General features: G+C 34.8%; 2 protein-coding genes and 1 pseudogene across 2 annotated transcripts; all 3 read right to left on the reverse strand.

Moving 5' to 3' along the window:
- Window positions 1-13,645, reverse strand: part of LOC147930896 (uncharacterized) — a 103,399-nt pseudogene that overhangs the window by 33,813 nt on the left and 55,941 nt on the right.
- Window positions 172-1,436, reverse strand: LOC104732410 (gamma-interferon-responsive lysosomal thiol protein). The gene is made up of 5 exons (XM_010451954.3): window positions 1,077-1,436; window positions 909-974; window positions 679-801; window positions 498-590; window positions 172-416 (listed from the first exon to the last, which is right to left on the reverse strand). Exons 1-5 carry the CDS (start codon window positions 1,341-1,343, stop codon window positions 288-290), a joined length of 678 nt encoding a protein of 225 aa, XP_010450256.1. The 5' UTR covers window positions 1,344-1,436; the 3' UTR covers window positions 172-287.
- Window positions 6,053-7,514, reverse strand: LOC104732409 (gamma-interferon-responsive lysosomal thiol protein-like). The gene is made up of 5 exons (XM_010451953.3): window positions 6,969-7,514; window positions 6,774-6,839; window positions 6,549-6,671; window positions 6,365-6,457; window positions 6,053-6,264 (listed from the first exon to the last, which is right to left on the reverse strand). The coding sequence occupies exons 1-5, from the start codon at window positions 7,245-7,247 to the stop codon at window positions 6,124-6,126; spliced, it is 702 nt and encodes a 233-aa protein (XP_010450255.1). The 5' UTR covers window positions 7,248-7,514; the 3' UTR covers window positions 6,053-6,123.

The following is a 13,645-nucleotide window of genomic DNA, read 5'->3' on the forward strand; positions in this document are numbered from 1 at the left end:
AACTCATATAAAAAGAAGTTTGACAATTTGTTCGTAATGCATTTGTGGTCCATCTCCACTAAAACCACCGACTCTGGTATGACTTCATTTCTAAAGCATTTCCAATGAAAGAAAAAAAAAACTAAGCTGCTTCATATTATTTTCTTGGATAATATGAAAAAAAGTGGTCAGTCTTAAAACATTGATGTAGTTCAATTCAGTAGTCAAATTTTTAAACATAACAGCTTAGTAAAAGATCTTTATTAAGTTATTCCACTAACATAAAACCCATCTTACTTCAGTATGCTTCAATTGGCATAGGAGAATTGAAGCATTGGCACTTTCATCTTAGACAAGGCAGAGGAATTGCAGAGTTTTGGGAGAGCAGCCTTTCCATTGTAGGCTTTGCAGACTAAGTCCACAAAATTATCAATATTCTGCTCAGAACACAATCAGCAAGTGATTACTTTTTCAGCAAAAACACTAATCAGCCAAAGTTGTAAAGAAGTTATGTATACCTCGTAGAGTGGTTCGCCGTTGAGTGTCATCCATGGTACGTATTTATGCTCCGGTTTCAAACTCAAGGTTTGGTTTGCATACCCAAGTATCAGCTGTCCAATAAAAAAAAAACCAAAAGAAAGATTAGAAATAGATCATAGAGTAAAATGTATGTGTGTTTTTTTATGTGTACCTAGCTACCTCTTTAGAGAGATCACCATTGTAACAATCACTAATTGCTTTGTCACCTCCATACTTTTTAGCACATGACTCCCAAGCATTCGTGTTAGTTTCAACGCACCGTATAAACCTATAGTGCAATCTCTGCGTTCCAAAACCCATCACATTAATTTTTCATAATTCATTTTGTCACCAAAAACAATAGTAGTACATATATGATGAACAAAATGGAGTAATCATTAATTATATACCTGATTTGGCCAAGTGCTTATGGCGCACGCTTCAAGGGCGTTTAGTTTACATTCTTCTTCACCATGCTTCACAAATTTAACAAACATAAAGCGTTTAGAATCAGTTTAAGAGATAATCATATAATTAAGACCAATTAAAAAGAGAGAGAGAGGAAAATTGACTAGAACCTGGCAAGTGACGGTAAGATCGTCCGAGACGTGGGCGTTACCGAATGGAACAAGCTTGAGATCGGTGATTGTGTGGAGATCGGTGCTAAAGACTTTGCCTAGATAATGGACAATGAAATTCTGACAAGAAGGACAAAGTGATTCGTAGTAAAGATTGAGCTTAACTTTGTCGGATTCTCCAGCCACGAGTTTGTTCGAAGATGTGAACAAGACGAGACAAGCTAAGAACACAAGCTTGGTTGAATAAGACGAAGAAGAAGAAGACATTGCTCTTAAATCTTAATTAGTGTTTGAGTTGAGTGCTCATGACTACTTGCCTTGTGTGTTGTATCCATTTATAGATAAGATATTTTTGACTTTTGTGTCCCTACTTCCTAGTTAACCAGTAACCACTAATCAGTCCATTAGTGGGGGATTCAGGTCTATTTATTATTAAAAAATAACAATTTACTGTTTTTTTTTTAGTTTTTTTAATAAATCTACCACATTCCAAAACTTATCTTATGCATTCTACCACATTCGTTTACTTCTTTAAAAACAATACTACAAGCCACAAGTATAAAGACGAATGTAACTCTTCTGAATTTTTTTTTCTTTTATTTTTTATTATATTATTTCTTGTCCTGTCTCTTGTCTTTTTATGTTTTGTCCAATTTAAAACTAAATCAACAAACTATATTTTTCTTTTTTCATCAATTGTTCTATATTTTTTCATATTCTTATGTTGAAGCTGTGTGATGCACCCTTTGGTAGACAAGTTCTGATGGACCAGATCTAGTACACTAAATCTGGTGGACCAGTTCCGATTGACCACTTCTGGTGGATCCAACTTGTCCACTTTTACTATATAATTTTGCCCATCATGCATATCTTCTGAAGCTACAACTGATCGAACAAAAGATGAAACAAGTGATACACCTATGAAAGGCGTCATCCACGATTCAACCATCTTTACATTGTGGACCACACATTTGTCTGTAGACGGACAAGATCCGGTGAACCAGTTATGGTAGACCAAATCTCTTCTTTATTCTGGTTTCATTTAGGGGGAATGTCAAAGGAACTCTAAATTATATTTCAAACTAGTACAACACAAGCCATGAAACTTTGTATTTAAGTGTAATCAAGTGAAACTTGTCCACAAACAACAAACCAACTTGTCTACCAAAAAAAAGATCAACTTGTCTACTGACCCGAACAGCAGGAACTTGTATACATATTAGTCAATAACAAATTGTCCAAGAAATTGGAACGTGTCCATTACAATGAACTTGATAACTTTGTCTAACAGATTAATATCTTCTCTATAAATTCATCAAAAATAATTTGTCTACAGTCCCAACAAATCGGGATTTGTCTACCATAATTAACAAAAAAAAATTATTTACAAAAATAAACCAAAAATTGATTTTTTCTACACACTCAATTAATGCTCTCATTTATGTTATTATTGTATATACAACTCTCTTTTCTTTTTACCTATTTCTTCTTTTTACCACAATAAATGTCAATTCAATTATAGTACCACAATAAATGCTAAGTCAGACATCATACAATCTGACTACATATTCAGTTTTGTGCTCATTATATAAAACAACACATTTACTTTAATTTCCAGCTATTGGACAGGAGGGTATATGCGACATTTTCAATGTCACTTGTGGTATAACAGAAAAGGGGTATTGGATTATGGTAGAATTGGAAAGTTTTAAAACAAATGTGGTAGAACTGATTAAATTCCCTATTTTTTATAAGAGTTAATTATGTAGATAGTCAAATTTTCGCTCAAAAATGGTAACAATAGTAGTAAATTTATTATATGACCAACGGTTCGAGGGTGACTTTTCATAGATAACGAGGATAATGTATATAAATTGCTTAATTGCATGTCATTTTGAAAAAATATATATAACAGATTAAAGAGAAAAATATTGAAATGTTAAAAAATGTCGTGCACATTTCACCTGCTCATATATATATTTTGCAAATTATTTTTCCAACAGCATATGACGGTTTAAATATAAAAAAAATGAGTTATCTAGTGAGAATACTTAATTTATAATGAGACTCCCAACAGAAATTTATCTCTGCAAGATAGGATAGATTTTTTTTCAACTAATGGTAAGAAATAAAAGTGGATATATTATCTATTTGATGTACACAAAAGAAAACTGAAGGTGCTAGATAGGCTGGTTTGGCATTATTCAAAATCTGGAAAATATTTGGTGCGTTTGAGATATGGGTTGGCTAGGGAGATGGTGGCTGAGGTTGAAATTGGCCCAACATGCACGGTTTCAAGAGCCTAAGCATGGAAACTTCATGCTTCGCCTAAAATTAAGCATTTCTTTTGGCAAATTGCCTCTAGTTCTCTCCCAGTGACCTATCGTTTGGCTCATCGAGGGGTTCAGTGTGATATTAATTGTAAAAGATGTGACTCAGAGTGTGAAACAATCAACCATGCTCTTTTTGAGAGTCCTCAATCGCGTCAAATTTGTGTGGCGTCACCGATTCAGGTTATGCCAGGGGTTTCCCTTATGAGTCTGTGTTTACCAATCTGGATTTCATCTATATATAGCCGAGGATCCTCTCAATCGGATGCTCAAGATTATCTTCATTGGTTACCTTGGGTTTTATGGTCGCTTTGGAAGGATAGGAATAAAAAAAGTCTTTCCAGGCACGCAGTTAACGCCTGAGGAGGTGATCAATCAGGCTGTAAGTGATCAGATATTCTGGGAGGATGTACAGGTTCAGGTAGTGGATTTGCCTGGTAATGCATATCTACCAGATTCTGGGATTCCCTCGGCTTCTTCGAGTCAGGATCTTTGTTGTCAAATTGATGGTTCCTGGAAAGGATCCGACCCCAACTCAAGTTTGGGGTGGTGGTGTGATAATGTTCATGCTAAGACCCTTTTCTTGGGTGCTTGATGTCTTCGGCGAAGTCCTTCCCCGCTTCATTCAGAGTTAGAGGCTCTGATTTGGGCCATGGAGTGCCTCCTTGTAAACAGAGTTTTTTGTCATTGCTTTGCAATGGGCTGTGCAGAATTAGTAGCGATGATTCAAGCTCCTGAAGATTGGCCCGCATTTTCAAATATTTTAGACGATTTCCACATGCTAAGGACGGCTTTTCCACTCTTTACCTTGTCAAAGATTTCACGTTCCTCGAATCTGAGGGCAGATTGCCTTGCACGGTCGTCTAGATATTTAGTTTTTGTAATTTTCTTTCTAAACATTTTTCTACCGGTTTAGACTAACAACCATAGTGTTGTTTTCTAAATAGTGTTTGGTTGATAGAAAAAAAAAAGCTGGAGGTAAAGTAAAAGGGCAAATTTGCCAGATGACCAAAAACAAAAAACAAACGAAGAATATAGCACACTAATGAAGAAAATTAAGTAAATAACTATTGACTAATGTAAAAAGACAAGAAAGGGGTAGCGTGAATGACACGCGCAACCAACAAAGTTGTAGAAATACAAGGTTAATTTTTTATTTATTTATTCTTTTATTTATTTAGATAAAATAGTTCTCACCCCATTATATTTTAATGTGATATAGGTTTTCAACAAAATTAACTAAAACTTTGAAATTTATCTTAGAAAAATAGAATTTTTTTTCTGCATTCGATATAACTTGAATTTTTAAAATCGGAGGTTGAAAACTTTAAGTGATGAATAGTGTTTATAATGAAATAGTATAGCAAAAAAAAATAGTATGGAACATAAATAACTCAAAACTAATTAAACGCAAAATATGTTATACCTTAACGGATACAACATAAACAACCTAAGCAACCATGTAAATTTAACCATAAGACATCAAACATAAACAATCAAAATAAATGCACAACATAAAAAATGTTATACCCTAAGTGATACAATATAGACAACCTAAACAACCATGTTAGACAACGGTGATGGCGAAAATGATAGCAATGAGCCAATGACTATGGTAGTAGCGGTGGTGGTGGTGAAATTTAACATGCTGAGTTTAACAATTTCCGAATAAATTACACTATACCCTAAGGGATACAACATAGAGAACCCAAACTATAAATTAAACGCATACTAAAATTAGGTTACATGGAAATTAAATTAATAGAATATAATTGTTTAATTAAAAAAAAATAAATAAAAACATAAAAGAAAAGGTTTATTTTTAAGTAAGATTGTGAAATCCAAATAATTTGTGTAAATAGATTTATAAAACTTGCCCTATATTTTATTGTAAAATATAAATAAATAAATAAGAGATAAACAAGAAAATGAGATAAATAAAAGAAGAATAAAAAGAAAGGGAGGAGGAGGGGATACCCGTGAGAGAGTGTGTGTTTAGCTGTTCATAATGTCATATGGACAAAAATGTCATTATTATAGAAAATATAAAAAATATCATAGGGTGATGGTTAGTATGGTTAGTGAATTAATTAAATTTTTTTTGTTGGTTACTTCTGCCAATTCCCCAAAGTAAAATGAATACAAATATTATAAAGAGTCGAGTCCATGCTTAGTCGAGTGTCATAATGAACAGTTTACACTCACTGACTCGCAATAAGCTATTTGGTTACGTAAAACAATTATATCACTTTTTAGATCACCTACTAATCACTACAAGTTAACTCAAGATGCCAACGTATGCAGGCCTGAACGTATGGTGTCATTCGAATTTGAGTCTGGCCACAGAAAAAAAAAATTCAAATCAGTCTCTTCCTCATTTATGAACAATATTTGTCGGATTGCATCTGTTGTCAATTCAAGATGGTTTGATGGTATCTCTTAGTAAGCTTGTTTCTAGCTAGAGCAAAAGAAAAAAAAAATTGAAAAGTTTAATTAATTTTGTAATTCTAAATTTCGAATTTCTTATGACGCTGTCCTCCAACTAATAACTTGTAGAAATGGTCTTAATATAGGTCAGTTTAGGTTTTTTTCATTATAAAGGAAACTAAATATATCAGAAGGTTCATGAACGCGTAAACATAAAACTAAAGAAAAATAAAGTCTTTATTTATCATTCCACTTATAACATTAAGCTTTAGTGATCCATCTTACTAGACTTAGTAATTTTTAGCTTCATAGACATAGGAGACCTGAAGCTTCGACACTTTCCTCTCAGACAGGGTAGAGGAGCTGCAGATTTTTGGGAGAACCTTTCCTTTGTACACTTTGCAAATTTGCTCGGCCAAATTATGGTACTTCTGCATCCCCCAAATAACAGAAAAATGACATTTTTAAATGGTTAAAACATGTAAAAACAAAAAAACAAAAAAATTGAAATAAAGAGTTAATTATATATACGTCATAGAGTGGTTTGCCGTTGAGTGTGACCCATGGTACGTATTCATGTTTCGGCTCCAAACTTAAGGTCTGTTTTGCGTACCCAAGTATGAGCTACAATGACAAGAAGAGAAAAATGGTTCTAGAGTTATATCAATATATGTGTTTATTTTTATGATTTTTGTATATATCACACATAACCTACCTTCTTAGAGAGATCACCATTGTAACAATCTTTGATGGCTTTCTCACGTCCAGATCTTTGAACACATGTTTCCCACTCATTAGTATCCTTTTCAACGCACTGTATGAACTTGTAGTGCAGTTTCTGCGTTCCACAACAATCAAATTTTTGCAAATTAAAATTACAATACACACACATACGAAAATAGTATAAATCTAGTAATTAAATAACATATTCATTCTCTACCGGATCGGGCCAAATTCTTATAGCACAAGCTTCAAGAGCGTTTAGTATGCACTCCTCTTCACCATGCTTCACCAAAAAAAAAAAAATTAATCCCAAATTTAGTTAAGTAAAACACTATACAAGTGATTAAATCATATAAACAGAAAATATTAATTAATTTTATAAACAAAAGAAGAGAGAGAAATTGAAAATAACCTGGCAAGTAATAGTCAGATTGTTGGAGACATGAGCGTTACCGAATGGAACGAGCTTGAGATCGGTGATCGTGTAGAGATCGGAGTCAAAGATTTTACCTAGATCATCGACGATGAAATTCTGACAATAGGGGCAAAGTGATTCGTAGTAAAGATTGAGCTTCACTTTGTCAGATTCTTTAGCCACGACGAGGTTGGTTGAGAATGTGAACAGGAAGAGGCAAGCTAAGAGAAGATATGGGAACAGAACAAACTTGGTTGAAGAAGAAGAAGAAGCCATTTCTTAAGACTTAAAAAGTATTCTTATTGAAGAGTTTGAGTTGAGTGCTTGACTACTGCCTTGTGTAAACATTTATAGATATTGTTTTTACAGTTACTGTAAATGCTTTTTTTGTACTATTTAATACTAATTGTAACATTTTTTATCATGGGCCGTTTTTTGACTTTTGTGTTCATGTTAATGGTAACTTAAATGCCAATATCTTCATTTCCAGAGTGAGTTGGTAAGGCTGCCAGGCTGGTAGTGTATGTCAGACTAATTAGTTCTTTTTTTTTTTTTCTAGTTCAAGAATATGTATTTAACATTTTAACATATCATTATATATATTGAATATTTACTTTATAAGATTTTAAATTTTTTCAACGTTATTAGGGCATCTTTAAAGGGATAACATTTTTTAGTGTTTTTAGGTTAAATATATTAGGAAAATAATCTAAGATCACTTGTTAAGAACTTTTGCTAAAAAGTTAGTTATAGGGAGAACATGGTTAAGATCAGTAGATTTAATAATAAAATATTCTTAAACATTTTAAAATTATAAAATCTAATAAATTTAGTATATAATATTACAATAAAACTTATTACAATTATATAATATTTCTTAAACATTTTTTAAAACTTATAAACTTTTAAAATATAAATATTATAAAAGAACATTTAAATTTTTTACTTATAAAACATATAATAAAATTCATAATACAATACCAAATATTAATGAAACAACAAAACATTGTAAATAATATTTTGTAAAAAAAAAACAAACAAACATATTACTTAATTAATTTAACAAGACAAACATTTTATTTAAATAATACATAGTTTAAGGTCCAAATTTATTACATATATGCTCAATCAAATCCTCCTTTAAATTGAGATGTGCTTGTCTATCACGGATCATTGTATGGCCATCACCTAATCCCTCAAGATTTGAAGACATATTTACCGAAAACGTTAGATCCGGAGTAGTTCCAGTTCCATCATCTTGTTGGAATTCTTGTTCGTCATAGAGTGTGTATGAATCTCGTTCATCTTCGACAATCATATTATGGAGTATTAGACATGCTCTCATAATATATGCAATTTTACCCTTTGACCATAAAAGAGCTGGATTCTTAACCATGGCGAATCTAGATTACAGGACTCCAAATGCACGCTCAACATCTTTTCGTGCACCTTCTTGACGTTCTGCAAACAATCGATGCTTTGGGTGTTGTGGATGTGGGATGGATTTAACAAATGTTGCCCACTTGGGGTAAATACCATCCGTCAGATAGTAAGTCAAATTATACTCATTTCCGTTGACATAGTACGTAACTTCGGGAGCTCGACCGTAAATAATGTCATTAAATACTGGTGATTGATCAAGAACATTTAAATCGTTACAAGTACCTGGAGCTCCAAAAAATGCGTGCCATATCCAGAGATCTTGTGAAGCTACGGCCTCCAAAACAATTGTTGGCTTATCGGTGCCTCGTGAATACATTCCTTTCCAAGCGGTTGGGCAATTTTTCCACTTCCAGTGCATACAGTCGATGCTTCCAACCATCCCGGGAAAACCCCGCTTTTCTCCATAAAAGAGTAGCCTTTCAAGATCCTCTGGTGTGGGTCGGCGTAGGTATTCAGTGCCAAACAAGTCAACTATTCCGACGACGAAATGTTCCAAACATTGACGAGCAGTACATTCAGCAAGACGTATATATTTGTCAACCGAGTCCGTTGCAGCCCCATATGCTAATAGTCGAATTGCTGCAGTACATTGTTGTAGCGGTGAAAGACCATTCCGGAAGGTTGCATCCCTTTTTGGCTTAAAATATGGAACTTCTTCACTGAGACGATTCACAATACGCAAGAACAACGGTTTGTTCATTCGAAACCGTCGACGGAATTGGTGAGCATTGTATGTCGGATTATCAGAAAAATAATCGTTCCACAAACGGTCATGGCCTTCTTCGCGTTTTCTATCGATATATGTACGTGGTTTCCTTTAGAAAGGACTTTCCTCTTCAACAGCTTGAAATTGGTTGCTAAATTGCTCTTGAAAGTATTGGTTTAAACTATCATTATTGGGATCATAATGATAGTGAAAATTGTTAGAAGAAGATGCCATGAAAGGGTTGAGAAAGAAAGTGTTTTTGGTAAGAGAAATAAAATGGATTGATTTTGAATAAGATGAACAAAAGAGAGAGATGTTTGTATGATTTAAAGAAAGAAAGAAGAGAAAATATATGTAATTGTTTGTATGATTTGATCTTGATCTCTTCGCATATATATAGAACAAGAGTGAGATGTTTGTAAATTATGCATGTGACTTTGCGGACAAACTCAAGAGTGATAATGTTCCTTGTGACAAAGCAAACAAATCAGTACAAATACATGTGACTCAAGCGGACAAACTCAAAAAACATAAGTGACTCTGTCCAAACAAAGCAAACAAATGCATGTGACTTTGCGGACAAACTCAAGAGTGATAATGTTCCTTGTGACAAAGCAAACAAATCAGTACAAATACATGTGACTCAAGCGGACAAACTCAAAAAACATAAGTGACTCTGTCCAAACAAAGCAAACAAATGCATGTGACTGAAGCGGACAAACTCAAATTCAAAGTACGTTCGAAACACCAAACAAATAAGATAACAACATCCCAAACTCAGCAAACAACATCCTTTACTTGAGCCTCTGATAGACGTGGTCCTTGAGGTGCATGACTTGGTCCTTGAGCTGGATCACCAAAAGCTTGAGCTGGATCATTTGGTCGTTGAGCTGGATGACTTGGTCCTTGAGCTCAACGATCACTTCGTCGTTACGCTGGTTGACTTGGTCGGTCTGCTGGTTCGTAAGACTAGGTCGTCCAACCTCGGCTGGTTGTGTCACATGAGCAGGTAGTGGAACCAATATCTCACGGCCCGTAAGACTAGGTCGTCCAACCGATGGTGTAGGTTCATAGTAACAGGTCTCAGCCTCTGATTCTGAATCATCACTATAGTCTAGTGGGCTGTTTATGCCATAGTCACAATCAGAGAACATATCTTCGTCTACCTGAAATAAAAAACAAATGCGTATTCATAAAAAACATAATAAACAGAGGATTAAGCCAAGAGTTACACAAACATATGCGTATTCATTAAAAACAAATAAACATAGGATTAAGCCAAGGGTTACACAAACATATGCGTATTCATTAAAAACAAATAAACATAGGATTAAAACATAAAAACATAGGATTAAAACATAAAAACATAGGATTAAAACATAAAAACATATGATTAAAACATAAAAACATAGGATTAAAAACATAAAAACATTGGACTAACATAGTAAAAACTAACAACCATACACTCGAGCGAACATTAGCTAATTCTTCTAAGTTAAAAAAGTTCCGCCATTAACTTCTTCTTTAGGGCTTTTTCATCATCATCTAGGGTTTCATTCTTGGCAAGTAGAGTGTCAAGAATGGACATCTTTTGGAGTTGTTTCATGCCCTCTAGGTCTTTCTGTTTTATCTCCCAGATGTTACTAAACTCAGCAGATGGTGTAGCCTTCTCTTTGCCTTTGCTCTTAACTTTTTTTGATGCCTTTATGCCCGGAGGCCTGCTCTCGTGCTCACCAACGACAGAACCAGTAGATCCAGCAGCTTCATCAGCTTTCCTTTTGCTCGAACTGGTTGTTTTGGGAGTGGGGTTCATCGTCTCGAGGTTAGCCCATTTCTGCTCAAAGCGTAGCACACTCCAAGCATACTCCAAAGCAAACTTCTTCTTGTGCAGCTTCAAATATATTTGGTGAGCATTTTGTAAAACGTCAACATCGTTCATGCCACTTGCTTTCTCACGCTCTGCCTCTGCAAAAGCTCCACAGAATTGGCTTACTTCCCTACTGAATTTTTGCCATCTTTGTCTACAATGTTCAGCAAGCCTAGACTCAGCACCACCAAGTACATGACTACTTGTTTCGTAGTATTTTCCTATACGGTTCCAAAAGGACACTGCCTTCTGGCCATTCGCAACAACAGCATCCTTCGATGTGTTTAACCAAGCGCTTATCAGCACCAAGTCATCTTGTGCGGTCCATAAGCGTCTCTCCCTATGCTGTTCAGGAGTCGCTTCTGATTGACTAGGAGGTATATGCGGCTGTGAACTAGTTTGTGAACTAAAAGCAGGGATTTGAGACGAATCAGTGTTTATATTGGGAGCAAAGCTGTCATATGGGAAGTTAAGAAGGCTAAAGTATGATTGAGACTGACTGTTAGGAGTGTTGTTTGATGCCATAGGATAATCAGACTTAAAGAAGGAAGAAAGTTAACTAAGGAAGAAGCTTAAAGAATAAGGAAACATAAAGAAGGAAGAAGCTTAAAGAATCAAGAAGCGGCTGTGAAGGAAGAAGCTTAAGGAAGGAAGAAGCTTATAGACGATGGATGTAAGAGGATCATTAAATCAAAAGTAATTTGTTGTTAGGGCCTTTAAATTCTCAATAACCATTACCTACTTCAGTCAAATCAGAAGTAAATATAGGTCAATGAGTGTTTTTTAAAAAAATTTCAAAGTTTTAAAGTTTTAAAAATGTTCTCAGTTTCGCAAGTTGTTAGTCTAGGAAGCACACTCAAGTACAACAAATATAACTCAGTCTCGCAAGAACTAGTTTTAATGCTTTCATATATATCTCAGTCTCGCAAGTTTTAAAATTTAAACTACTGCCTAAAACACAACACCAATCAAATCATCCAAGTTTAATCAAACCTAATCAAACAAGCACAAAATAAACCTAATCTCGCAAGCAAAAAATAACCGAAATCAAACAAGCAAGAAACTAAACCAAATCAACCGACAATCACAACACTGTCAATATACACTAACCTTGAGATTCTTATCGTTTGATGATGCAGGTTTGATGATCCTTCTCCTCGATTTAATTTCCAATGTTTAATCTCACCTAGAAGCCTCATCAAAGAAAGAAGCAAAATGGATTAATCATTACTGTAACAACACACGAGATTCGAAATAGTGTAACAACACACGAGCGAAATGGATCCAAAATTACTCAAACATAAGCGAAATACTGTAACAACACACGAGACTCAAGTAAAAGCGATAAACCATTACTGTAAATTAACTCAAACAGATTCGAAATTGACTCACAAGGTTTGACTGTAACAACAAACGCGACTCAAAATCATATCAAACAACACACGAGACTCAAAATTGACTCAAACATATCCTATGTTAGGTGCATGACTTGGCCAGACGAGACTAAATCCTAACCTAATTCAAATATTTTCAAAGATTTCAATACCCTAAATCGATGACAGATCCATGGAACCAAGAAGATGATATTACCATTACCTTTCTTCGCCGGAGATGAGACGAGACAGACGAGACGCCGGAGACAGACGAGACGCCGGAGACAAACGAGACGAGTAGACGGTAAAGAGATCGCCGACGAGACAGATGAGACAGCGGCGACGGAGGAGACTACGAGATCTCTTGCAGAGAAGGTGAGGAGCTTCGCAAGAAAGCCGAGAACGTCGAGAGGAAGAGCTTGCAGAGACGCCGGACACAGACGAGCTCGCGGAGACGGTTACGAAGAGATCAGCACAGAATCGCCCTTTGAAGACCAGAGAAGATGAACCCTAGGTCGATAAAACCAAAGAAGAGGAAACCAAATAAAACACTCGACCCCCAAATAATTCTTTCCAATAAATTTTGGACACGTCGCTCAAGAACACAACTCAAAACAGTTGCGAAATAAGCACATGTTTTGGTCCAAAAGCCCAGTTTCGAATATTTTGGATTAAAAATAACATCAAGCACACCCCTAAAGATGGCCCGATATAGATGGCCTTAGGAGTATTGTTTTAAAATATAATCACACCAGCTGTCGTTTTCTACTTTTACCAATCTGAGTAGGTCTGATGGGTCTTTCAAACTACTATACTTTTAATAGTTTTGGGAATCTCAATCATTTTAATGTCAGTAAACTAGAGTAGATGGCTAGTTAGAAGTTAGAACCAAACAGAGGTCTAATTTCCTTTTTTTTTTTTTTTGCACAAATAAACACAATAGATATCTAATTTCCTACATTAGATTATGACCACTTAATAAACTAAAGGATTTTCAATAAATTCAACTTTTAGTTTCATCAAAAGAACAATATTGAAACAATAGTAAAAGTACAAGTAAGAGAGAGATTGTCAAGAAATAACGCAACTGAAGAAATCAGATAATCAATATTTGCCGTGGGTCCTTATAAAGCACTAGGATCAGATGGTTTCACTGGAGCTTTCTATCAGAAATTTTGGGATGATATCAATCCAGATATCATCCAAGAGGTTCAGAGATTTTTCGACACAAGTATCATGGATCAATCTCACAATCACACCAACATATGTCTAATTCCAAAGATTG

Source organism: Camelina sativa, chromosome 12 (assembly GCF_030686135.1).
Source record: "Camelina sativa cultivar CO46 ecotype springtype chromosome 12, ASM3068613v1".
In the NCBI taxonomy this organism is placed as follows: domain Eukaryota; kingdom Viridiplantae; phylum Streptophyta; class Magnoliopsida; order Brassicales; family Brassicaceae; genus Camelina; species Camelina sativa.

Excerpts from the sequence above, each read along its gene's own strand:
- LOC104732410 (XM_010451954.3), bottom strand. The coding sequence starts at position 1,343 with ATGTCTTCTTCTTCTTCGTCTTATTCAACCAAGCTTGTGTTCTTAGCT. Across the intron at positions 802-908 it reads TAAGCACTTGGCCAAATCAG|AGATTGCACTATAGGTTTAT; the intron begins GTATATAATTAA and ends TTTGGAACGCAG. Across the intron at positions 417-497 it reads ACGGCGAACCACTCTACGAG|AATATTGATAATTTTGTGGA; the intron begins GTATACATAACT and ends TGTTCTGAGCAG.
- LOC104732409 (XM_010451953.3), bottom strand. The coding sequence starts at position 7,247 with ATGGCTTCTTCTTCTTCTTCAACCAAGTTTGTTCTGTTCCCATATCTT. Across the intron at positions 6,672-6,773 it reads TAAGAATTTGGCCCGATCCG|AAACTGCACTACAAGTTCAT; the intron begins GTAGAGAATGAA and ends TGTGGAACGCAG. Across the intron at positions 6,458-6,548 it reads ATGGTGATCTCTCTAAGAAG|CTCATACTTGGGTACGCAAA; the intron begins GTAGGTTATGTG and ends TTGTCATTGTAG.